General features: G+C 37.4%; 2 protein-coding genes across 2 annotated transcripts; one reads left to right on the forward strand and one right to left on the reverse strand.

Moving 5' to 3' along the window:
• The first annotated feature begins 3,802 nt into the window (after positions 1-3,802).
• LOC149010370 (oleoyl-acyl carrier protein thioesterase 1, chloroplastic-like) lies at positions 3,803-6,710 on the forward strand. The gene is made up of 7 exons (XM_089161707.1): positions 3,803-4,222; positions 4,727-4,860; positions 4,953-5,060; positions 5,167-5,262; positions 5,566-5,656; positions 5,752-5,820; positions 6,068-6,710. The coding sequence occupies exons 1-7, from the start codon at positions 3,875-3,877 to the stop codon at positions 6,335-6,337; spliced, it is 1,116 nt and encodes a 371-aa protein (XP_089017833.1). The 5' UTR covers positions 3,803-3,874; the 3' UTR covers positions 6,338-6,710.
• Positions 6,711-8,642: 1,932 nt separating this feature from the next.
• Positions 8,643-26,203, reverse strand: LOC149010371 (RING/U-box superfamily protein). Its single transcript, XM_089160903.1, has 6 exons — positions 25,864-26,203; positions 25,264-25,559; positions 25,110-25,182; positions 21,673-21,785; positions 10,642-10,904; positions 8,643-10,095 (listed from the first exon to the last, which is right to left on the reverse strand). Exons 2-5 carry the CDS (start codon positions 25,513-25,515, stop codon positions 10,677-10,679), a joined length of 666 nt encoding a protein of 221 aa, XP_089017029.1. The 5' UTR covers positions 25,516-25,559; positions 25,864-26,203; the 3' UTR covers positions 8,643-10,095; positions 10,642-10,676.
• Positions 26,204-26,675: the final 472 nt, after the last annotated feature.

The following is a 26,675-nucleotide window of genomic DNA, read 5'->3' on the forward strand; positions in this document are numbered from 1 at the left end:
AAATTCCAAAATTTAAATAAATCACTTGCTACAATTTATATGCTACACTAACATATATAAACAAACTATTTAAATTGAAAACTTATATCATTAAGTGTGAATAAGCAACACGAGGAAATGGCTTCAAGAACAACTTAATGATATCCTACGAAGTCATAGTAGTCTTTTTCTTTATTAGTTTCCTTATGGTTTATAGCTCACGTCTAAACTTAATTATGATATCCTACCCAAGGTTTAAAGTATTCTACGATATTATACAATACTTGTCGATACGTATCCATATTTGACCCAACCGATACGATACATCTCGATACGTCTCTCCATTGAATTACACTAAAATACATTAGCCAAAGCAATACAATACTCGATACAGGACGGTACATCTCTTAAAATCACCTAACCGATACGATACTCAATACCGATACTTTAAACCTTGATCCTACCAATAATTATTCTTCACATATTTAATAATTCATGATGACATTGATATGTAGGTTCCTTGATACTTAAATAATAAATATTTTATTTACCCAAACAAGACTTTAAGTAATAAATTAATAACAAATAAATTAGAATTAAGGTGTGATGTCATAGTTGATTAATCATGAAATCCAAAGATCTAGTCCAAGTCACAAGCATCAGCAATGAACGAGTTATGAGTTATTGTTGTAATTTATGATTTATTTTTTTGTCAAAATTTAGAGGTGGATCTTCTTCCTAATATATGATAAAAATATATAAAAAAAAATTCAATAAAAAATTTCAACTCTATCTTTAATGTTGATATGTGTTGAATTTATGGTGTAAGAGATAGATGGTAATGCATGCTATCATAATAAATTATATAACAATAATTAAATGAGATTATTGGTTGATCTTCACTAATTTGTACCTTCATTCATCAATCAAAAAAATATGATCAATAAAAGTCCAAACGTGGAATTTTAATGCACACAAAATAAGCAAGTAGACTATCATTTAATATTATTTTTTAAATAAATTTTAACCATTTTCTTATCTGAGCATTCAAAATAAACAAAGAATTTAATTATTCTTTTTCTCTTCTCTCAAAATTTTCTTTTTGTCATCATTTGAAACTCGAGTCAAGAAATCACAACCATTGAACATCAACAACCCTTACCACTTGATTTTTTAGTCTTCCAACGAAGAAATCTCTTTTAGTAAATGAATCTACAGAAACAATCGACCTCCTCTCACCTTTTCCATCTCTATAGATTCTTCTAACTGGGTCTCATCGGGTTAAACCTAAAAACTACTATTTTTTTGTTCTTTGAATTTAAATCTTGAAGCGGTCAAGTGGGTTTGATCAGATTTCGATTTTAATTTTTGGGTTTTTGATGAAAATGAGATTGAATTGAAATTAGAAGCGAAATTGATAGCAATGTGATGATTCTGTAGATTTTAAAGGTCAAATACTTGTGAAAATGAGGAAACAAAGCTAAAAAATGCTAGAATTCCTTGTAAACAATTTAAAATCAATTTCACGAAGAACTGAACTTAGAAAGAAATTGGTGGTGGTTGGTTTCCGGAGAAGTGTAGGTAGAAGATGGGTGAAGGGATTCTCCCTTTATCTAGTTAGGTGCGGGAGAGTATTAAACCAGGGGCATTTTTGTCATTTTCCTGCCTAAAGGACATTTGCATGGTACAACTTATTGGAGAAATTGTTTATCGGAGGTCTGGTGGTGTTGTTGCTTTGTTGCCATCGCCATTGCCAAGATAATATGGTAATGGTTCACATCTTTCATCCAAGTGGCAGGCCCAGTGCTAATATCATCTTTCTAGTTTTCGCTCGAATATCCGCAAAATCTTGCTGGTTTGTCAAGCGAAGTTCGCCAAAATTTCGGACACTGGGCTCTAGCATTTGGATAATTTGAAATTCAAATTTTAAATAATTTAAATAAAAGTAAAAGTATTTAAGTAATTTTATTATCTATTTAACAACACAATTTAATTGTGGATAATTTATAAACATAACATTTAATTTGTAAATATATGGCCGTGTAGTTGGAGTTCATGTTTTTAATAAAAATATTATTATGTAGAGTCTCATGACTTTAGACACCAAAAAAGCCATTTAAATTTAAAACAAATAATCAAGTTTGATTACTAAGTAACACATGAAAGCTGCTTCAAACACAACTACATGATTATATCTTGTATATTTTATATAGTGTATGCTTGAATTAAATCTCACCAAAATATATTTGTTTCTAATTTGGGAGCATAGGTTTTTTAAAAAATTAAAAATAAAATATAAATTAAATTAACAATTTTCTCGGAAGCCATTCTTAGTCAAATCAAACCAACGCAGTAGTCATACAATGGAGTACGCCACCATTGAATTCTCACTTTGGGTTGGGTAGGTCACCACCATTGAATTGAATCTTTTGTAATCCAAAATTTTCTTCATTGCTTTTTCTTTTGTTTATTTTGATTTGAATTCAGATTATTAAACATTTGGAGTTCCTAATTCAATGAACTAACATAAGAAATTTACTCTTGACTAAAGAAAGACTTAAGAAGATTCATTCTTGATCCATCATAGACTTTGTTAGGTTGGAGCGTTGACATGGTGCCCAGTGTTGGATAACCATCATTTAGTCTTTGTTAACTCTGAACCATTCAAAACTCCATATAACCAATTTAAGTGGAAAAAAAATTTGAATTCTCTTCTTAAACGAATCAAGCCATATTTTGAAATGGATGAAATTTACAAAAGACTAGGTCAACCATTCCAATACTGGGTAGCATCGAAATTGCTTTAGTCATGCGCATTTACAGCTAAACGAGATTTCGATCCGATTAACCAAAGTGTTTCGCTTAACAGTCATGAGCATTTAACAAGGTCCGAGTAGCACAGACATCACCATATCAGTAAAGGTGTCAATCGGTACGATTCAAACTTTAAATACCGAATATCAAAACTGTACAAAATTTACACGATATGGTACAGTTTCGATATTTGCAAAAATAGTTCGGTGCAGGAAAAGGGTTTAAACACAATATCTAGTGTGATACAATATTAGTATGAACAAACCCATGTCACTTTTGTTATTAGTTCACTAAGAACCTAATGAAATTGTGATCAAACAATCGATAGAATTTGATATTAACAGAGACAAAACAAATAAATCTAAGGAGATGAGTAAATGACCAAAAGAAAAATTGAAACAGAGAATTAAAGATTGAGTAAAGGTAAAATGTTTTAATTGTAAAATTACATTTTTATATCCCTTAATTTGGTACGGTACCAATTTCGATACATACTAACGATATGAGTACCTAAAACAGGAACCATATGAATTTTGGCAAGTACAGTACAGTGCACCTTTAGACAGTATGATTCAGTACGGTTAAAACGATTTCAGCATGCAATTGACCACTTTACATATCAGTAACAATAACTTAGAAAATCGAACGTCATAAATATGCATAGGTGTTAAATTTTTTATTATTTTTAATACAATTGGGTGTTAAATTTTCAGTAACGAATAAATTAAATATATATTTGAGAAAAATGTTGGGGGCGGACAAATTCATGCGCTTCACGTGTTTTAAAACTTTTAAAATAAGTTTACCAGTCGACGCGGGAATAGTAATAATTGTAATAACGGAAAGTTACAGATACGAGAGTGGCAACCATCGTAATAAAATACAAACAAAAGGGCAATTATGTATATCTCTCACCTCTTCTGCGTGTCCTCGATCCCATCGATCTCCATGCATTTCACCCCTATAAAATCTCTGAAAAGCAAACTAAACGATACAGAGAAGCAGAAAACTGAAAACAAAGAACAGAGAAGAGAACAGACAGAGAGAAGCAGAAAGAGAGAGAGAGAGAGAGAGAGAGAGGATGATGTCGTTGAAGGGAAGTTATGGTTCTAAGCAGCTACAATCACTGCCTAAATGGCAATCCACCGCAGGGCCCAAAGCAATGGGTAGTCGTGGATTTGCTTGCTCTGCTTCTTTAACCTTTCCCCAGTTACAAACTTCTGGTCAAGTTAAGTTTCAGTGGACGGAGGGTTTGGGTGGAGCAGTATCCAACCGCCCTATCAATGGGTCGGCGATCTTAGCAGAGCAGCTTCAGCTTGGGAGTTTATCTGAAGATGGGCGGTCTTACAAGGAGAAATTCATTGTCAGGTGTTACGAAGTTGGGATTAATAAGACTGTTACTATGGATGCCATTGCCAACCTCATGCAGGTAACCCCTTTTTTCTTTCTATTTTTTCCATCTGATGTACCTGCAACTAACTGGATATTCAAAGTACAAAAAGGGATTCGGTTTTATTCTTTAATGGGTCTAGTGGGTTCTTCTCTATGTGGTTATTGATTTCTCTGAATGATTTTGAGAGTTACTTTGTTCCCCAGTATGAACTGTTTTGTTATGTGCTCGTTGAGTGCAATGATGCTCTGTCTAGAACAGAGCCTTCAATAAATCTTTTATGTTAGTCTACTTGTACTTTTTACTGTTGAACTTGGTCTTGGTTTCCTCTCCTTCCTTACCAAGTTGTGGGGTTTGAATTCAATTTCAATTTGTTAACTTGGGAGGATTTGGGTTCATACAAGATAGAGTCATCTGTGGGTCTGTGGATTTTGTTTAAATGGGCTATGGAAGTCATCCGAGTTAGCTTTTTATCTCCATCAATGGCATTAATCTACCCTTCTCAAGCTGATTTTTATGTTTGTTTTGATCAATACTTTGTAGGAAACTGCATGTAACCAAGTTCAGAGCATAGGCTTCTCCACAGAAGGGATGGGAACAACCAACACCATGAGAAAAATGAATCTGATATGGGTGACTTCCCGAATGCACATCGAAATGTACAAATACCCAGCATGGTAGGTTATTTATCACCTTAATTTCGCACTTCTGAGTTCAGCTTCTTGGGCTTGAATGTTGAAATTCATTTTGCAAATTTGATACCTGATAGGGGCGAGATTATTGAGATTGAAACATGGTTCGAAGGTGGAATAGTTGGGACAAGACGCGATTTTGTCATGAAAGATGCAAATGGCACACTTATTGGGAGAGCCACCAGGTAATTTCAATGTTCCAGATTGTTTCTTTCTTAATTGTAAAAACTGAAATTTAAGGATGTTATGTTATTTGGATCAAATTTTTGATACATTTCTTTAATGCTGCAGCAAATGGGTGGCGATGAACAAGAACACAAGGCGACTCTCGAAAGTGAATGATGAAATTCTGGAAGAAATTAAGGATTTTTCTCCACTAACCTCAAGGTATGTTGTTATTTCAATCTGGCCTTGATTAATTCTAATTATTGACTAATATATTTGTTTCCTAGACAAGGTGGGTATCTGTCAAGATTTGAATGTTTTACAACTCATATCTCTATGATAGATTCAAACAATTACTTGATGAGCCCCTTGCAAGTCTGTAAACTTATAGATGTCAGATCCATGAAGTTCCAAGCAATGCTGGATTATCATTTTTTTTCTTTTTCCTTTTGTGGCTAAGCTAATTGGGTCCTAGTCCCTATTAGAATTAGGTTCTGATCTATTTGTTTTTGGTTCGGAATCCAGATCAGCTTTTCCAGAGGAGGATAGCAGCAGTAGCCTGAAGAAAATTCCGAAGCTTCAAGAGCCTGCACAGCTTTCTAAATTAGGGCTTAAGGTAAAAGATAAATTTTTAACTACTGTTTGGAGTAGTCTTCTTGAATCAGTGACGTCTTTTTCTCTAAAGTTTATCATTGCCTTGGAAATTTTCAGGCTAGAAGAGCCGATTTGGACATGAACCATCATGTGAACAATGTCACCTACATAGGATGGCTTCTTGAGGTTAGTGGAGATGCTGTTTGTTGTTCCTTAATATTTCCTGCACTTGAAGTAGACTAAAAACTATACAATTGGGTGATCTGAACCATGTAATTTGTATTGCCATTGAATCTGCATCATGCTCTGATGTTATCTACAGATAATAATCACAAGCCATAACATCCATACTAATTTTATACCTTTCAAAAGCACTTTTGTTGAATATTCTTATTCTCTTTGCTGAAATGTTAAAATTCTCTCCCTGGAACAGAGCATGCCTCAGGAAATTATAGACACCCATGAACTGCAAAAGATAACACTGGATTACAGACGTGAATGCCAACATGATGATGTGGTTGATTCCCTCACTAGCATGGAGGGTGCAGAAGCAATTTCAGAGCTTAGTGGGACAAATGGATCTGCCATTGATGGGAAACAGAATGAAGACTGCTTACAGTTCTTGCATTTCTTGAGATTGCCCGGTGGCGGACTGGAAATTAATCGCGGTCGCACCGAGTGGAAAAGAAAATCAGCAAGATAGGTTGATAAGTTAGTCCAGCTCTACCCATTTTATAACTGTACGAGGAAGCAAATGAAATAGACAGAAGAAGGGGAAATTGTTCACTGTACTCCTTGCTCAGGCTTGGGATGATCTAGGACTTCCTTCTGTAATTATGTAAAAATATATATTTTCTAACGTTTTGTTCAATAAAACATTAGTTGTGGTTGGTGGTTCTTTCATCTTTGTATTGAACTCCCAACTTTCATTGTATCCCACACCCTAATCTCAATAAAATCATATTCATCTATTGTATTCATCTATTGTTTTCCACTTTTATGGGTGATTGCTTCAGTGTTAATGTTAATGTCACTCTTGTCATTAATCTATTACCTTCCAATTTCTTTACTGCACAAACTGTGCATGATCCTTTGGCTGCACTAACTCTGTTTATATGTTCCCTTCCATCTGCATCACCTTTGTTTTGCTATATTGCTCTTCTTGAGGGTTTTCAAATCCTTCCCCCTCATGAACATGCATATATGAGAAAATATAGGTTCAAATGACAGATGCAGCAAGATTGAACAAAACCCAGGCCAACCCAATATCTCTTAACTTTTGATTGGAAGGACTCCTCAAAATTTTTTGGTGATGGTGACAAAATAAAGATTGCCAAAGGAAGTGATGAAAGCTTATTTAGTCATCATCACCTAATAACTGTCAACATTCTCTGGGTAGCTCTTTTGATTTATATTACTCCATGTGAACTGCAAAAAGAAGCCCTTGATAGACATTATCAGGTGATGAGATTTATCAGAATCACTATCTCTCAATGACATTTAACCATCTAAGTCTCTCTGGTGGCTAAAGGTCAGTGTAGAGGATGTGAACTCATTATATTCTACAAATATCATAATATTATTTGGTTACATCATATATAATTTCACAAGTGGATGTACCATTCTTTTTTTCTATGAAAAGATAAAATATATTGATTAAAAGCTACAATTACATACATTAGTAATGTCTGCCTCTTTCCTACTATCTTTGGAGGATACTAAAGCAAGTTTAGTAAACCAATTTCCAAGTGTGGAGGATTGAAAACAACAATGATTTATGTTCTTAACACATTTAATATCTACCATACTTCTTGGTTTTGGGAGTGGATGCCCAATTATGGCCTCTTATATAGAGACAATAAATTTAAGGAAGTACTTGAGTTTGAACCTTTGTCCTTCCACATCCCCCTCTCCTGGGTGGCCTATAGGCCCCTAGTCCTTGAAAAGTAAAAGATAAATACTATTTTCATAATTGTGGTGGTTCTATATACATCCAATAATTGAGTTTGGCCACCTCCCTTCGCCAATGATAGAGTGGTTTTTCGCAAAACATCATTTATATATATCCAATAATTGAGTTTGGCCACCTACTTTTGCCAATGATAGAGTGTTCTTTCGTGAAACATCATTGTTTGGAGGTTGCAAATTCGATCCTAATAGCCCAATCTTATGTTGGACTATCTTGAGCTCTAGCGAGGTTTGAGCTCAAAATTTCAACCCTAGGGCAGGTTAGGGCGGAGTAGGGTTGAGTGTTTGACTAGGGTTAGTTCATTTGGCACAGTGTAACCCTACTACCTTGTAGGTTATTATTTTAAGTAAAAACAATGCAACTATGCATTGTGTTATTGTTTTGTGGTCAGGATCAAGGTTAGGGCTAGAGTCAAGTCTAAGTGCCTAACTTGGCCAGCCCTATAAGATCAAGGTCCGAGCTAGGGTATTTAAGGTCAGGGTTAGGATTTTGAAAACAACTTGGCCTTGTTGTAGCTCTAGTAGGCTTCACATTCAACCAATTCCAAGAGGCATAACAATTTTGTGCTTAGGATCGTTTTTCTTTTCTTGGAAATTTACGGGCACCTACACCACAATGGTATTGTGTAATTTCATTTTCACCATTAAACTTTTAGAATTGTATCTATCACCTCTCCAAGATGATTGACATTTAATCCAAATAGTTAGATTTATAACTTTATTGACCAAAATGCCCTTATTATTGAGAGAAAGCTATTTTATTAAAAGTTTTTTTTTGTTAATTTTAAATTGGGGACGAGGTTAAGGAATGAGAAGAATAGAGAGAGCAGCACAAAATCAAGATTGAAAATTGGGGAGGATAGACTAATTTCTTTTTTTCTATTACTTTTGAAATACAATAAATATTTTTAACAGAATTAATTTTATCTTATCATCAAGAGCATTTTAGGCTCTTTTTTGTATCAATTCTCATTCTCTATTATACCTATTTAAAAGAAATAAGTACAAGAATTCATTATTGGTCAAGAATGAAGGATGGTTTGATGAATTTTGTCAAAAATAAATTATGGAATGAAAAATAAGTTTAACATGTCAAAATAAAAAATTGTTAGAAAATGATATTGAGCAAGTAAAAAAAGAGAAAAGAGAAAAAAATTATGGTAGGAGCTCTCTCTGAGATGATGCATAAATACACAATGTCTGAAGCTCTCTTTCAAATGATTCACTTCATCCAAGAGTAGAAGTGTAAACATAACAGAATAAATTCCAATTGAGGTGTATCATTAAAAAAGAATCTAAAGGCCATGAACAAAATAGTCTGTGAAGTCCAAGGTGTATTGCTCTTTTTCCAATATGAAATTGGTTTTCTGATCCCTTGACCTATCATTTTTTGTTTTTTAGGGTTGAATTGACCTATCATTTGTTATAGTTTGGATCGATTTTAATGCTTTATTGACCCGTGAAGAGGGGATCAAAGCCTATAGATTTCTTTTACCTAAAAGAAAGAAGAAGAACAAACCATAGAGTTTTGATTGACACGCATAATGATGAAACTTTATTTGTTACCGCACAAGAGATTATCTTAATGCAAGACACTCTAGAAATTCAACTGTTGTTTTACAAAGATGGGGAAGATTATAATCTTTGAATTTCTAAAATGTCAAGTATCACGACATAAGGACCGCACCAGAATTACTCACACAACAACAAACAAAAATCCTGTAATGTCAGATTTAAGCTATCTATTAATACTGTAGCAAAGCAAAGTCTTAATACGTTTTATGGTTTTTGATAGGAATAACCATGCTAGCTTAAACATTTTAAAACAACCAAGTTATGTTCAACAGGTAGATGTCTTTTAAGTCTCTTCACAGAAACACTTCAAAAAGTTTCAACACAGCAAATTACACCTTCATCAACCCCACCATTGCTCATTACTAATGATATGTTCGGAATTCCCCCTTAAAAGGGATCAGATACAAGGAGATAAGGATGCCTAAATACCCTCAAAAAGGCTGTCACAGTCATAGCGACTGAATCATTGGCAAGCTTCTCTCCAATGCAGAGCAAGCCAGAATCCTGAATCCTAATAAGGTTTTGTACTTAGGGATGAAGGGAATTCTGCTGGTCAGAGTTAAGAGGAGAGAGCAAAGGAAGAGCAACCCATACAGCAAAGCATGGCTGTCAGCAGGACAATTCAAACCAGATACCAACCACCAAATTGGTAACACAAAAGATTACAACAGAATGGAGAGTTTCTTGCATTGAAAAAGAAAGTATGACACTAAAATCTCAAGGGAAGGTTAGGCCATCCCCGAGAGCAATCACAAAAATTAGGATTTTGAACTTCTGAACCAAATGAAGTCAAATTCTAAATCTAAATTTATAACTACGTAAAACTGAGAGCTTCATGTTCATCCCTTGTTCCTTCCCCAAGCTATGCTTCAAAATCCCCTTGGCTAACCACGTCCTATACTGAAGATGTAAACCCACCTGTGACGGAATCAATACATGAACAACAGGAAAGACATTATTTAGTGAGAGACTGATCAATTTACATCTATCTCAGCTAATAAAGGATAAATGAGAGGCAACTAGTTTCTAGCCATACGCGGTTTGAAATAAGTCGGACACAAGATGATCATATACCATGTTTCAACAATATTTTGGAAGCGTAAGCAGTTTCAACCAAATAACACCAACTATTAACCAATTTCAACCAACCCAATTTCATTGGTTTCGACAAGTTATCAACAATTTCGATCAGTTTTTTATGGTTTTGACCAGATTTGAACAGTCCATCACAGTGTTGAGTTTTATCCAAAAAATAAAGGATTTCAACCTGCCTTTGACCAGTTTTGACCGAATTTTGATTTCTAGCTGATCGAAACCTCGGTCAGCACCAAAATCTTGCTTGAGCAGAATATATCTGCAATCAACTGATACAAGAAAGAACAAGCAAGCAAAAGAAACAGACAGATCTTTTGTATGTATAGAAACTACCGAAGGGAAAAGAGAATGTAAGAATTCATCTCCCACCTTGTATAAATCCGATGGGCATGTATAAGCTTTGATTAATTAGTAGCAGGAAGGTAGACCCTAATAGTGTCTTTTGGTGACAGCTTCCGCCGACACGTAGGGCATTTATTCTGCGCTGTTATTGCAGCCTTGATGCACTTCTTACAGAAGATGTGGCCACACTTAGTAGACATTTCCTCAACAAGAGGACCCATGCAAACAGGGCAGCTGAAGGTTGGCTCCTTTGGTGGTGGTACAGGAGGCACTGGCGGTTTCTTCTCATTCTGCAGCCATTAAAACAGCTTAGTAGTTATTACCAATAACAATCAAATTACAGTGTCAAAGATGGATGTTCCATAGAGACATCCACAAGCACCATCCATCACCTTGTACAAGTAAAGAATCACTTGCAAAATCATCACCAAAGATGTTAATAAAAAAACAACGCGCACTAAAAATCATATAAGATTTCCTTTCAACAAGGCAGGCATCTGCATAAAGAAAACAGAAATAAAGCAAAATTCAAACCAATCCCACTCCCCATTTTTGTATCTACCATCCACGGCAGCCCAAACCGCATGGAAGTAAGTTAAGCCTGGCTCAGTAATTATTTCAAAAAGGAACACAACACAACCAACCATATTTTTGCATGCCTTCCTAAAGCCTGAAACTATTCTATAAATCCCTTCAAAACCATAATTTTTGTCTTACATCAATGGGTCCAAGGATGCCTTTCATAGAACTCATTATTCTTCCTGAGAACCATTCTAACACAAGGATCTTCACATGCAAGCCAAATCCTACTTGCAAGTTTTGTATCTCAGCATTGTGATTTTAAGGTAAACAGAAGTTCAGACAGCCAGTACTCCTATACACTCAGGCAACAGATATGGATCACTTTGACAATGTGATCTTTATCGAGCTGTGTACACTTCAGGATCAAACCTAAAACGACTCAGTAAAGGATCCAAAGCACGACTACCACATGCGACACAAGGAAATCAAAAGTGATAATATACTAGACCTAAGGCAATCACAAAGTCATCTCATAAAATGCATCCATTGCCGTACATAGAATAGAGCTCTTGTGGAAAATCCTAACACGGGATAAACAAGAAAAATAAGGAAGATGCAGACACAATAATTAACATAGTATTTTAGGAGGCAAAAAAGAAAGAAAATTAATTTGAAATCATATATGCTGTACATAATTTGCAGTAGGTTAAACAGGAAGAGAAAAAAACAAAAAAGCCCTCAAAAGGTGTCTTTTGGGTTGAAGTCTGTCAATTGATAGGATGGCCATATTTAGTATTTGCGATTGAAATTGGGGAAGCAGTTTTCTATCCAGGATAGCTAGCCTACGGAGTATGGCCTACGTCGGCACTCTTATGTGTGTATCTTTCTCCCCCCAAAACAAGAGGCTGGGGTGTTCTTTCATAGGAGTGCTGGCATAAGCCACACTCCTAGCAGTTCTGTCCTCAAAATTTTACCTGGAGTTCAATTAAGAGTTTTTTTTTAGTCAAAGTCCACCAGGATGTAAAAGGCCATCTGGTAAGGTTCCTCCTCTTTCAAGAATGCTCATCATGGTAGAGCATGCTGAGATGCCCCCTGTGCGTGTGTGTGATTAGGTGCTACAAATGTGCAACTGTATGCAACAGGTAATACACAAGCATCCACCAAGAGTGAAGCCCAATTGAGTTCCATTTCAAGAATCAAATGTGCTGTGATTCTAGTGGGGATTAAGAGTGAACAAAGCACCAACACACCTCAACTTGCAGAACTGACAGAGACCTCCTGCAACCAGGTATGTAACTCTTCTAACAGTGATGGTGGCAGAATCAAAAGCAGCAGTTCCTCTGCATGTGACCAATTTTCTTTTGTTTATTTACTTTTTTAATATGTCCGCTTCAGTAGTGGCAGCAGCAGGAGGGACAACTGTTGAAACTATCTCCCTATTTTCTTTTGTTACTTATTTTTCCCTCATCCTCCCACATTCCAACATCTTGCCTTCTTCTCCCTTTTTTTCTGGTTAAACTGCCTCTTCTCCTTAGCTTCACTCTGATGAGCGCACGGTGGACACAATACCAGCCATGGAACCCTCACCTTGGATCTCCAAGATTGTCTTTTCTCCTATATGTAAGCAGCAACTTAAAAAATATGGTATCAAATATAGCCTCGTGGACTCACGTGCTGCTAGTTCAAATCCTCTGACATAATGGTTCAGATAAAGAGATCCATAAGTAGGCCCAGGCCCCAGCTTTCCACAAATCTTCAAACAATTTGAGGTCATAACAAGATTCTAAATCTCAAGTTCTGACCAAGATATGAGTTTCACGAGATTTCAGTAAGAAACCATGGGTCCATACTAAAATGTCATTGGTTTCGACTGTAACCACTGTTTCAAACGAACCTGGTTCGCCACTCCTATGATACATCAAATACAATGAACAAGACAAGTTTTGGTGGATAGCCCTCTCATTTCACAAGTTCAGCACTACAAGGAGCAGTTTTTTTGCACCCCAAGAAAAAGGTACTTTTCAACCTCAATTAACACCTAACAGCTATTTTGGGGATTGCCCAAGTCAACTAATCTAGCTAGACATTGGCTTGACGCTTAAGGCTTGAAGGTAATAAACCAAATTCAAATTCTTGTACAATACAGTGTAATACATGGTATTTTTTTTTTCAAGTGTTTATATGTTTGCTAGAATGGCCTGATCTACAACTCCAGGGTCAAGTTGTTTTAGGTGTAATTCAATCATTCTTTTATTTATCTATTAAAAAATGCATTTTCCCACTATAAACTTTTGAAAAATAAGGGTACTATATGATGGCTAGACACTACGTATTTAACACATGTTAGACACTATTTGCCAATCTATGGCATGAAAAGACAGCATTCTTCACTATCATTTTTTATTTGAATTTGAATTTTTGTAAAATAATTGCAGAAATGCAAAATAATGAGAATAGCTATCGGAAATATTTTCATTTTAATATGAAGAAAATTAATGCAAGCATAGAGAAAATGTTATCAGCTGTATGTATGCCTGTATGTAATAAGTAACAAATTGTTCTTTAAATAATTGATGGTCATTAATTAATTAGTAAATTAAATTTTTCTAAAAATATATCATTTTTTGGGAGAAAATTAGGATATGCTTTGTTGTTGTTTAGGAGCCATATTTGGGGTCTGCGTATTAATAATATGTGTGTTAAATATTGCAACACTGTACTAACTAGAGTTGCATAATGCTGGCCAAAGAAGGAAAACACTGCATGGCTACATGGGAGACCCCTTTCTGCTGCCAAGAGATCTCAAGGCAATTATGTCAGAGAGAATTGGGGGAGGTGGGGTCACTAGATTGAAATGGCATCATATTGGTGGTGACAAGGAAGCCACGGGCTTTTAGTTTGCCATGTGAGAATTGAGATACAGAAGGCTAAGGCAACACATCTGAGGGGCAGGTAGAAGCTTGGAGGGAGAAAGGGAAGCCAGTGATGACTTGATGATGCATGCATAGAGAGGACAGCTGCAGTAGGGAGTGCTATTGTGACCGTGGGACAAAATTCACAGGATGTATGACCAGCAAAAGGCTGCACAACCAAGGGCAAAGTTAGAGAGCAGAAAGACCTTTTCGAGATGAACAAGGAGAGTTTGATACAGAAGGGCAGAGGAACAGATTCATCTAAAAAGGCTCGATATGAGCCAGTCAGAGCCACATTGGCAGAGGTTGAGACTCAGAGCAACCAAGTTTCCATTCAAGAGGAACCAAAGAGTGACGCGGCCCTCCACGATATGGTTCTTATGGCATCTAGGCAAACTACAGTGTCAGAGAGGGTAAAAATCAAGTCATCGTCAAAAAGGCAGCCAAGGCACTCGAGTTGACTGGACACCTAGCCAACTATTCCCCGTGACCCAGCTTCTGAGTTCCTTCAGTCGAATCCTACCCTTACCAAGATACAACCAGTTGAAAGAATCATAGACAACAATGAAGGATAAAGTGGGGATTTCTCTCTCCACATGGGCTTTCAACAACGGACTCCAGCAAATGCAACTGTAGGGCCATATTATCAGACCATGTTAGATGCAAGGAACGAAATATCGCCCAGTTTGCCGGGTTCGCTACCCAGTTTAGTAATTTTCGCCCCCCAGTTTCGGAGGTATTTTTGGTCATTTTGAACCCAAATTTGATGCCTATCTTAATTTGATGCAAATATGTGGTAAATTTGAATTATTTTCTATAAATATTTCCATTTAAATTCTCCAGCCTAGCCACATTTAACATGTTACCTTCTGAGGCTTAAATCATTTGGACATAATTGGAATGATTACCTATTCACTCCGAAGATTCTATTACAAAATCCTTTCATAATTTAAATTGTTTCCATAAATTATTTTATGTATATACTCTTCACTAACCACATTTGGCATGTTGACTTTTGAGGACTAAATCACTAGAATATAGTTGGTAAGATTGCTCATTAATCTTGAAGATTTTGCTATAAAATGTCTTCCTATTCAGAAAATATTCTATGTAGATTCTCCTCCTAATTACATTTAGCACATTACCCTTTGAGTCTTGAATCATTGGGATAAAATTGGTAAGATTGGGATAGAATCGCGAGAGAAATCGCCTAAAAAGGGCAAGAAGCATAAAAATCGCAATAAAAATTTTGAAAAAATCAATATTTTCCGATATATTGCGATGCATCACGAGAAATCGGCGATATCCTGCCATATCGAATCTCGCCAGGAGTTTCAGTTCGCTTAGAACCGAAATTCGGCGATTTTTCCTTCCATGGTTAGATGAGATAGGAGGACTGGCCCAAGAGCGAAGGGTTCCATAACATATAAAACGCACAATGTTTACTTGCCCAATCACAGGCAAAGTTTATGAATTATATTGAGGTGCTGAAACTGATGTGGAAGCATTATGTAGCAATTGTATGAGTAATAGTTAGACTGGATCCACTACACAGTACAACATCAACTCTGTCGGAAACTATGCTGAGAGAATCATCTGTTAGCTCATCCACCCCAAGTATATTGAAGGCGACAAGGAAGTGGGGGTGGAATGCGGTATAGGTTGTAGTGTTCAATAACTTGCCAAAATTTTGCTAAGATTTCAAAAACCTCGACCTCCTCAAGACAAATTAATGTGAGAAAAAAAATATACACAAACCTTGATTCTTTTGCCACATGATCAATGAAAATTACTGGAATATGCTGATAGTGGTCCGCCACATAACTAAAAAGTGATCGATTGGGTGAATAGTTCATGGCATAGGGAGATGGAAAACTAGGGTGGTAGTCTCTGTATAACTTATGTATTGTTGACTGTACCTGGGCTGAGTATTAATGTAATATGGATTTCACAATTCACCATACTTTGTAGCTTGTATAGAAAAGCCTAAGTCTTCAAAAAATTCTTAAATACTTATCCAATATTATGTGTCTTCATCAGTTATTGTATAGTTTACTTGTTTAGCTGCCAAATATGTCTAGACCACATAAACAATCTGCAGAAAAGGCAATATTAGCCAATGAGTTCGACATTTACTACCATCCAAGGGTGTAAAAGAATCCAAACAACAACTGGATGCTTTTCTTTTCAATTTTGAAGACTTTACTATGTTTATTAAGTCTAGAACAAGTTCCCCTTGAAAAATTGGAGCACTGTACCCATTTGTCAACCGAAAGCATAAAGACAAAAGCACCCAGAAATGCACAAACTCGCCAAAGCCGTCAAATCTCAGTTGAGATACTACATTGAGATTAGTTTTATTAACTACGACATGTTACTGAAAATTGGAGTAACTTAACGCTAGAAATCGTGTCCAATAGGATTCAAACCTATACCAAAGGTTTAGAAGACCTCTGTCCTATCCATTAGACAATGGACGCCATTGACAATTGAGAAATAATCCCAAGTACAGAATCTTCTGACAACATATGCAGCCCACCATATCAATCTCATGTAGGAGGACATGAAGAATCTGAAGATTGTGAAAGAAGATGATGAGAGGGCAACACAACTAACACTTCATGACTTTCATCTTCAAACATAAGTTTTCCATGTGCAATTGTTGAGAAGCAAGTTGGCAATGAATTGTTCAGGCCAAGGTTGACGTACTTTGCAACAAATTGGACACTTTTCACAGCAATGAGTTGAAGTCTTGAAGAAGTCCAAATTTAGGCCCATGTTTACTTCCAAGGAGTGGGTAGACTGAGAGGGATCTAGTTCCCAGCATGGCTCTAAAACTTGGTGCAAGGCAGGTTCATACCAGCAACAAATTGAGATTTCCCAGGTTTTAAGCAGAACCAAGTACAAACCCAATATTTTTTGGGTAAAACTGACATGTCATGTTAATGTAGTTCTGGATTGGAAAGCAATAAGCCGATACTAGGGTCTTAGATACAACAACAATAAGAAGCCTTTTCCCAACTAAATGGGGTCCGCTACATGGATTATTGCCCTCCAATCAGTTCTGTTTGAGGTCATGCTAGATACAAGGCATAAGCTATGCATATCCTTTCTCACCACTTCTCTTAAGGTTATCTTAAGTCTACCCCTAGCTCTCCTAGCTCCTTCAATTTGGATTGTATCCCTTCTTCGTACAGGGGCATTTAAAGGCCTCTGTCGAACGTGGTCGTGCTACCTCAAACGATTTTCTCGTAGCTTATCACTTATGGGAGCAACTCCTAGACCAACTCTAATATGATCATTCCATATCTAATCCTTCCTAGTTTTGCCACTCATCCCATCTTACCATCTTCATTTTTGCTACACTAAATTTATCTACATGATTCTTTCTAATAGCCCAACACTTTGCTATACATCATAGCTAGTCGAATGACGGTCCTATAGAATTTTCCTTTTAAGCTTTAATGGAATATGTCGATCACACAAGACCCTAGACACACATCTCCACTTCATCCACCCTATCTTGATTCTTTGAAAAACAATATCCTCTATGTCACCTCTTTTATTTATGATTGAACCAAAGTACCTAAAACAATTACTCTGAGGAATCTCTTTATCGTCAAGTTTAACCACCTCATTGTCTGCCCAATCATGAGTTCATGACTAAAGTTACAAACTAGATATTTTGTTTTCATTCTACTTAGTTTAAAGCCTCTTGATTCCGAAGCTTCTCTTCATGATTCTAACTTGGTATTAATCCCTATTCAAGTCTCATCTATCAACACAATATCATCAGCAAAAAGCATACACCAAGGAACCTCGTTTTGAATGTCTTTGGGTAATTCATTCATCATAAGTGCAAATAGATAAGGGCTTAAAATTGATCCTTTATGTAGTCCAACTGTAATTGGGAATTGATTACATTGTCCCCCCATTGTTCTTATACTTATCGCTGAACCATCATACATATCCTTAACTATGTCCACGTATTTATTTGCGACCCTTCTTTTAATTAACGCTATAGGAACTCAATCATAAGTTTTTCTAGGTCAATAAATACCATATGTAGCTCTTTCTTATACTCTTTATGCCTTTCCATAAGTCTCCTAATTAGGAAAATAGCCTCTGTCGTAGATCTTCCCGACATAAACCCAAATTGATTCTCCGTAATTGAGGTTAAGTGTCTCAAAGGGGTTTCAATTACTCTCTCCCATTATTTTATAGTATGATTTATCAGTTTAATGCCTCTATAGTTATTACAGCTTTGAATATCTCCTTTTATTTTTGTAAATTGGAACCACGATGCTTCTCCTCCATTCATCTAACATTTTCCCTGTGCTCATAATCTTATTAAATAATTTAGTCAACCAAGCTAGCCTGTGGGTTCCTAAGCTCTTCCATACTTCTATTGGGATTTTCATCAAGGCCTTGTGTCTTACCTAGTTTCATCCTCCTTAATGCTTCTTTTACTTCAGACATCGAAATTCTCTGTATGTATGTTCGAAAATTGGTGCCATGGTGGATGGTAAATTGGTGCCTAAGATGAACTAGCAAATTTGGTAAGGTCAAGAATAGGATTTTAGGTCAAATAGGGATTATAATTTGGTAGGGCCTAGCTGTAAATGATATGCGATTATGTCAAGTGAGTGTAGAAGAGTTTTACAGTGAAGGTCTGATGCTGTTTTGGCGGTGGAAGATTTCTGAAATACAAGTAACACCAAACTAGAGTTTGGTTCCCAGGGTTCCTAAAGAAAAAGAAGAAATCCGGGTTTTTAATGGTCAAAATGGGCTGCAAATCAGATAGAGTCCCCTTATACTGAGGAGAATTTTATAAGAATAGGGGACTATTCTGAGGAAGTACTAGGGTTTGTCGATGGAGTTCAAAGAGGGAATGGCAGGGTTAATAATTTAGAAGATTAGGAAAAGAAGATTCATATTGGTGATTGATTATTCAGCTAACTGTTTGTTGAATAACTTCTTGAGTAGCAGCTTGAATGGTTGATGAAATCCTTGATGAAGTTGAATTGTGTAGACCATGACCAGCAAACAGAAGAAGCTTTCAAGTGGCTAAGGGTTGCTTGAGGAATAGAAGGGGATGGGGAATAGAATAGCGCTCTCGAGACTAAGCATTTTAGCAATGCTCAAAACAACTCTTATTCAAAAATCACTAACTCAACTGAGTAATTACAATTACATTTATAGCCGAAATGGCTGACATAGAACTCCAAAAACTCAAACTAAAACTAGGATTCACAGTTAGATCCCAATTATAATTACAACTCCAAATAAGATTTAAATGAAAGTCTAATAAAAAATCTAAACATCCCCATAACACTCTGACAATTATAGTACTGGTGTCGGGAGGTTCCCTATACATATTCAAGCATTTTTTTGGGGAAGAATCCTTACATTGGCTGGTTTTAGACAGCCAGCAAAACTAAATAAGATTTGCTGTCAAATTTGGTTCAAACCAGTTGAACCTCGTAAATCTACTGAAACTGATTGAAACTAGGGTAGTCAAACAACTGGTAAAATTGGTCAAAATGACCTAAATGTGCGAAACAGGTCAAAACATGATGAAACCAAAAAGCGAACACATTGAAAACTCTAACCAAAAGATTCCAAACCCAACAAGTAGAAGAGAACTCAGCTCACGTCAAGTATTGGCATTGTGTAACTTATGAAGAGATAAAGATAATCAAACAACTCCTGCGATGACAAGAATAAGAATACGAAGCTGGAGCGGCGAGAGGCGAGCAAGCGGCGAGAGGCGAGAGGCGAGCGTCTGCACCTGGGAGCGACGGTGAGCAAGCGACTGGTTCTGATCTGCGAGCAGCGACGACTTCATCGGGTCCTGCAGCAGTCTCTTCTCAAGCGCCGGAGGTTCTGCGAGTGACTGCAACAGATCTTCATCTGGTTCAGCGAGCACCGGAGGTTCTGTGTCAGTGCGGCTGTGTCGGAGCGTTTGCATTTGATCTGGTCCTCCTCCTCTTCAGATCTACTGCTCCTCCTTTTTTCGATTCAGGTGATCTGTAAGCGAAAGCGTTTGTGACAGCGTCTGCGTAGGAGTGACTGTTCAGATCCGGTCCTCCTCCTCTTCCGATCTCCTTTGGTCTTCTTCTCGTCTTGTAGCTCCTTTGGATCGTTGCTGCAGCTGCTGCTGCTTGGCCTGCTCCCGATCGGCGTTTATGGAGGCGGAGAGATGCCGGAGGTCCTCCTCCGTGCATCTCTCCGTCTCCTTTCCTTCTCTCGCTTTCTCCTTGTCTGGCCTTTCTGGAGGCGGAGAGCCGCTGGTAGTAGCTTTTTCTCCCCTTTGATTCTCCTCTTCTTTCCCCTCTGTTTCTGAGATCCATTCTCCCCCTCCTCTCCTCCCTGGAGGGGCGGGCTCAGCCAAAAAAAATTTCTTTGGCCTCTGACCGAAGGAAAAAGGAAAAAAAAACACATGTGGATGATTGGCCTTCCGGGGTTTTGTCTAGGGATGTTGTTGATTTCTGCCTCCTGTGGTCTCTCTAGCTTTGGGGGAAAGCGTTGAGAGCCACTGTTGCGGATCTCTCAAATTCTGTTTCATTCCCTATTTTGGTCTCATCTCCTTCATCTTCTCTCCTTCTCTTTCTGTTTCTTCGTCGGGGGTTCTTGCCTTTAATGGCTTCTCTGGCGTCGGGGGAAGCCGTGAGGGCCATTATAGCTTCTTTCTCCGAATCTTTTCTTGTTTCTTTCTCCTTCTCTTGCCCATTCCTTCCTATTTCATGGTTTCAATTTGTTCGTTGAGGATTCTTGCCTTTAATTGTCTCGCTAGCTTTGGGGGAAGCCATGAGGGCCTTCATTGTTGATATCTCCGAATTTTTTCCAACCATGATTTGTTCCCAGCCCTTTCTCCCTTTGTTTCTCCTTCTCTTCCTTCTTGTTTCTGGGATTGGCTTCAAATACTCAAGAGTTTAGCCATTGCCTGCTTCTCTGGCTTTGGGGGAAAACCATGAAAGCTATCGATCTTGAACTCTCAAATTATTTGGAGTCTAATCTGTTCTTAGTTCTTTATCTATTTCTTGTGCTACTTACCATTGCAATTGTGATGCTGCTGCCCTGGTCCCTGTGCAAAGTATGGCTATGGATCTCTTGTGCTATGTATCAAGTTTGCCCTAAATTCTTGCTTGGCTCATTGTTGCTAGTTGGTCCATGTGCAAAGTATGGCTTTGGATCTCTTGTGCTATGTAACAAGTTTGCTATTATTAGTGCCCTTAAATTCTTGCTTGGCTCAATGCCTCTTAGGCTGCTTGTTAGTTGAGGCTTTTTCTTGCTATATCTCGCTTGTCGGTTGCTTGTTGTTTGTGCTATTGGATATTTTCTCTTTGGTAATGAATTATTTAATCATCCAAAAAAGAATAATAATAATAATAGATAATCAAAAGGAAAGATAGCAAACTAAATGTCACAAGATTAAAAGAAAGAACCATATCTGCACATCTAAAACGATAAATGGTAGTTCAAATATTAGTAAAGCTGGATAAATATATAGAGGTTCTTAAAAAAAGGCCGAGTAGAAGTGATAGAAAGAAGAAAATGAAGTGCATGAAACAACAACAGTAATGAATAGAACAGAGAATATCCAAATTATTTGTTATTATACCTTTGCACTGTTATTGCCTTCCAAGTTTATGTACATGTCACAGTTGATAATAGTCTGGTTAGGTGGAACTCTTCTGCGCTTATTCTGACCATTCAGTCTATTAATAAGGTCCCCTATAACAACAATACCAATTCAAAAAGTACATATGTAAGGCTAAACACAAAAATCTGGAGTAGCAAAACAGATGCAACATGGATTATGATATAAAAGATAATAGTTAACTACGAAAGCAGCATGATGTAAGTCATGTAACCAGGATTGGCAACCATAGGACACCTCAGTTTTTGAGCCCCAACAAAAACCCCAAAAGGTGCACCTGTTGGCTAGTCAAACCATATGAAGGGCGGTATTTCACACCACCCCCCCGGTAGTCCAAAAGTGTGCATTTGAGTTTAGAATAAATTTTAGGATCCAACATCTATTTTTTGTTTTTCGATTGGACAAGTGGTTAGGGTCCCAGCCTGGTTAGGTGTCCGAGTTACAGAAGGGATCCCCCTAGTTGTAGTCCACTTTCTACAAGGAGTCTAGATCTACTTCTTGTTTTGAGCTTGGGTCCTAGGTAAACAAGTTATTGAAGACTCTTTGTCTGAGTAGGAGTCCCAGTTGGAATCCAATTTCCAGGTAGGATTCCATATAGGAGTAGGTTGTCTATTTTGCAAGTTATCTTCGTTCAGGAATTATCTGGAGGACTCCTTTTCTAGTTGTCTGAGAGTCCTTTTTAAAGGTTGTTGACTTGTAATTGGATTCCCTAAGTTGAGTCCAAGTGGGTTTCCTAAGTTGAGGCTTTGTTGGTTGCCCTCAACTGTAAGCTATAAAAAGCCCCACCTCATTGTAAGCAAATCATTTTTGGATATTGAATAAAAAATAAGACTCGAAGACTTGGGGAACAAAGCCCACAACCTGGGTTTTTGAGGGATATGAGATTTCTTCAAATTTCGCAATTCTTAAGTTCTTCATCTTCTCCAAAGCCTGCAGCAGCCACAGAAGAGTCCAATTATCTACAATTGATAAACAGCCCCCTTTCTCTACAAGAACTGCATTCTGATCCCCATCCTTAGCCTTCCCTCTTCTTCCCCCTTCCACCGCACCCTTCAATTTATTTTTCTTGAATTTTCTCGAATTTCCAGACTTATTTAGAGACCCAAATTTCAAGGTCAAATCTTCACCAATCAAACCATTACATCTATCCCAAACTTTAGGGACCCCATCCCCCCAAACCTAGTGAGTAGTGACCTTAGAACCCAATTTGACCCCATTTTAACCGTCCATTTTCAAGATAAAATTATTTTCTTGAAATTTCATACTTCCCAAGACCCTAAAAACAAGAACCTTAATATCTTTTAATTTAGCCATCCAAACCCCCCCCCCCACACCAAACTTGGTGGATCAAATCCCTATAGTACCATCGACATTCTCTCCAAGTTTCAACCCAACCAAACCCAAGCTTCCACGAATTTATCTACATCTCCCACGGGATGGGTTATGTACCCATATGATCCTAATTATCATCTTCAAGCATATTATATTTGACCATAAAACATCAACCTAACCTTTCCCCCATGAAATCATCCCTTCATAACCCATATCACAAAGGAACCCCATTTCCCCTAATTCCCAAACCCCTAGAACCTTCAAATCAGCCCTAAACCTACAACTGCAGGGTATAATTGAGCAATACAAGCTGCTTTCCATTGAATTCGCTTGAGATCAGACCTAAAACAGCAAGGTTTAAACCCTAATTTACTACTGGTTCTCTAAAAGAGGATCCTGAAGACTAGCCTAGACCCTAGGTTACATCACGGCATACTGCCTAGGTGGCCAAAAAAACCCCTCCTTAGATGTATCAGACATCTCCATAGGCAATAGAACGGCACAAACAAATTCTGATAAAATTATTTTACAAATAGCTGGACATATTTGAACATAAACAGTTCACGAATTGCTTGAAGTTAACATAAGGGCAAATCCTGAGTCATTTTCTAACTACCACCACAGGCACAGTACCATAGAGCCAAGGCTCACCATGGTCATCTTGTTGATGTTGCATTAATTTTACTGTTCTCCAAAGCATGTGGGTCTCCTAGACACGATGACCACTATGGTCCACATAAGTTTCGAAACCAAGAGTCATGTAGACAATTTCTTTATTCTATTTACATGACAAAATAACATAAATGATACTGAAAGAAAGGTAGACAGCATGCAATAGAAAAACACAATGACATACAAAGGTCTGCTGGCATGAAGTCGTAAAACAAAAATCTGTAACAGAGCCAAGATATAATTAACTTATACAAGTAATATGGATATACTTGGAAGTCAACTTCAAACGGTTGCCCATGCCAGACTGTGCAAGTAAAGAAGCTAGTCCAAAAGCCTAGGATTAGATTAGCATCTTGAAACCCCAAGTAACAGTCTAGGGTAGTTAGGTGTTATGAGGAAAAGAAGGATCAATAATGCCTACATTCAAGCGACAGCTTAGAAGGGTAATGGAGCTAAGAGATGGATGGTTTTAAATTTTGGTATTGGGAAGATCAAAGTGAAAAAATGGAGTGGGCATTGCAATGGATAATGATTTAAAGAAACATGTGGTGGATGGTAAAAGATTTGGAGACATGATGATATCCACCAAGATTGTGGTAGAGAGAAAGGCTGTGAATACAATTAGCGCTTACTCACCCAAGTGAGTTCTTATGATTCCGGTAACATGTTAATAGGTAAATGGCGAGGTTTCAGTCCAGGGGAAAAAATTATTATGCATGGTGAACTGAATGCATATGTAGAGAGATCTCATAAAAACTATGAAGGCATGCATGGACGTCGTAATTCTGCAGAGAAGAATAAAGAAGGGCGTTCAGTTTTTACTCAATTGCAACAACTTTCTCCGGAAAGAGAAAGGAGCAGTTAGTCACCTACAGGCATCATAATCATTAAAAAGATTTCTTCCCCACTACAAAGTCTGACAGATAAGTTGTTCAAGACTGAAACGTCATACCTACAGAGAATCTAACCAGTAGTGGCAATGGATGTATGCCTCATTACACATGTTTTAAGATAATGATCCTATTTGCCCCAAGAAAAGATGGTATAAATTAGAAGGATACCTTGATTTCGTTTAGTGATATGGTTCTAAAACAAAGAAAGTGGGTTTACCAAAAAAAAAAAACAAAGAAAGTGGGACTTAGAGAGAGACACTAACAAAATAAAATGAGATGCCAACTTGTATTAAAGAATGTTGCTAATGAGATTATACTGGAATCAAAAGGAAAGAAGGATTTCCATTAAACAAATTCCATTTTATTTGGATAGGGCTATGGTGTCGATCTTTTTGTTGTTTTTTTAGTGCTCAATCAAGCGTGGGAAGAAGAAAAACATTTATAGATGCTAAAAAACCAGTGAATGCACGTGGGTAAAGGTAAAAGGCAAAGCTGAGTTACCTTGATTAACATCAGAGTCTTCATCAAGGAGTACAGGTACCCCATGGTTCCTCCTGGACTTGTTCCTACTAGCCTACAAGATTGCAAGCTGATATCAGAAAACCAAGTCCAAGTAAATAAAGAAACAGAGACACAGATAGTAACGGAATCATACTTCAGCAAAACTCCTTGGCGATGAAATCACAACTTCGTCATCAATGGCCTCCACATCAATTGTCGCAGCGGATGCCGATGTCCCTCCTTGCCCGCTACTTTGTGCTCCCTGTGACCCAATTCCAAAGAGCTCCTCCATGGGTCTCCCTTCAACCACAGGTGTATCATTCAGGTCCACATCCAGTACCATCTTTCTCCGACGAGAGTCCCTCACATAACCTTTCAAAGGCCGCCTCAGACCACGAGTGCTCATGCTATTCAACTCTGCGTCTGCTCTATAGTCAGAGCCCACGAACCCTAGTATAAGGAAACAACCAATGCTTCTAAGTTCAGATGAGTGAATGAATCTCTTAGGTTGAACTTCATCCGGAAAGCAAACAACTTAATCTAAATCCCCCGAAACCTCCCCTATTTCAGACTTCCAAAACCCAGGGTTATCCCCCAAAAAAAATTATTTTTGAAGGCACGCGTTCCATACAAAACAAGTAGTAAAATTAAACCCTCAAGAATCCAACGTTAACAATGCCATAATTTCAGAATTGAGTCTTGAAAAGTAGAAGAGGAAAAAAAAGGCAGACCCAAGCAATGATCCGACAATTACCTTTGAGCGTTCCCCAATAATTCGCTTTCTGGCAGACAAATTTTTAAAAATCTTGCTTTGTTATGAAACAAGACGAACCAGAGAGTTTCCTCTCTCCACCGATTGCGAGTTACAAAAGCTGTACAAGAAAAATCTTACGATCCTCTCTCTTTCTCTCTCACCTTGGAGATGTTGATTTATCTACAGAGATGGAGGAATTGGAGAAGGAAGGAAGGTGAAGCCGAAGACGGCCCGGGTTTACTTGCACGCGTGTGGAGTGCCACCTTTGAACGTTAGTCAGAAACTCACGCGTGCGAATAAATTGTATTCATTGGAGGTAAACGCGCGTGTCACGATATGACGAGAGAGCAAATTCGGTTTTCGTTTTTCTCTCGTCCGGAGTGAACCCCATAACCGGCTTGGCTTTTGCTTCAAGCCTTCAACCTATATAAGTCGCAGGAAAATCGATTTCTTTACCGTACAATAAGCGGGTTTTGTTTTCGCAGTTACCGTTAGGATTACACCACGTATGAGAACCTCAATCCAACGATCTTAAAATAACGAGTATATTTATAATTATAACTTTTTATTCTTCATTAATTACAAGCTTTAAAATTTTAAAAGGTAATTTTCATCTGGACCCCTGAGGTTAGGTCATGTCATTTTTAGTTCAAAAAAATGGACACTTTGCATCTGTCTCCCCTGAGGTTTTCAATAGGATCAATTAAGGACAATTTGTGATTTTTTTGACCAAAATACCCTCCCATTACCTCCAGTTGGCCATTAGATTTTAGACACGTAGATTATTCTAATCAGATGAACATAAAGCCATT

This window comes from Hakea prostrata, chromosome 7, assembly GCF_041222555.1.
Source record: "Hakea prostrata isolate BN-2017 chromosome 7, UWA_Hpros_2, whole genome shotgun sequence".
NCBI lineage: Eukaryota > Viridiplantae > Streptophyta > Magnoliopsida > Proteales > Proteaceae > Hakea > Hakea prostrata.

Bases quoted from the DNA above. Each gene is read 5' to 3' on its own strand.
- LOC149010371 (XM_089160903.1), bottom strand. From the start codon at position 25,515: ATGAGCACTCGTGGTCTGAGGCGGCCTTTGAAAGGTTATGTGAGGGAC. The intron at 25,183-25,263 runs GTATGATTCCGT...GCAATCTTGTAG, and splicing joins CGCCAAGGAGTTTTGCTGAA to GCTAGTAGGAACAAGTCCAG. The intron at 10,905-21,672 runs GTATAATAACAA...TAATGGCTGCAG, and splicing joins AAGGCAATAACAGTGCAAAG to AATGAGAAGAAACCGCCAGT.
- LOC149010370 (XM_089161707.1), top strand. From the start codon at position 3,875: ATGATGTCGTTGAAGGGAAGTTATGGTTCTAAGCAGCTACAATCACTG. The intron at 5,263-5,565 runs GTATGTTGTTAT...TTCGGAATCCAG, and splicing joins TTTTCTCCACTAACCTCAAG to ATCAGCTTTTCCAGAGGAGG. The intron at 5,657-5,751 runs GTAAAAGATAAA...GGAAATTTTCAG, and splicing joins TTTCTAAATTAGGGCTTAAG to GCTAGAAGAGCCGATTTGGA.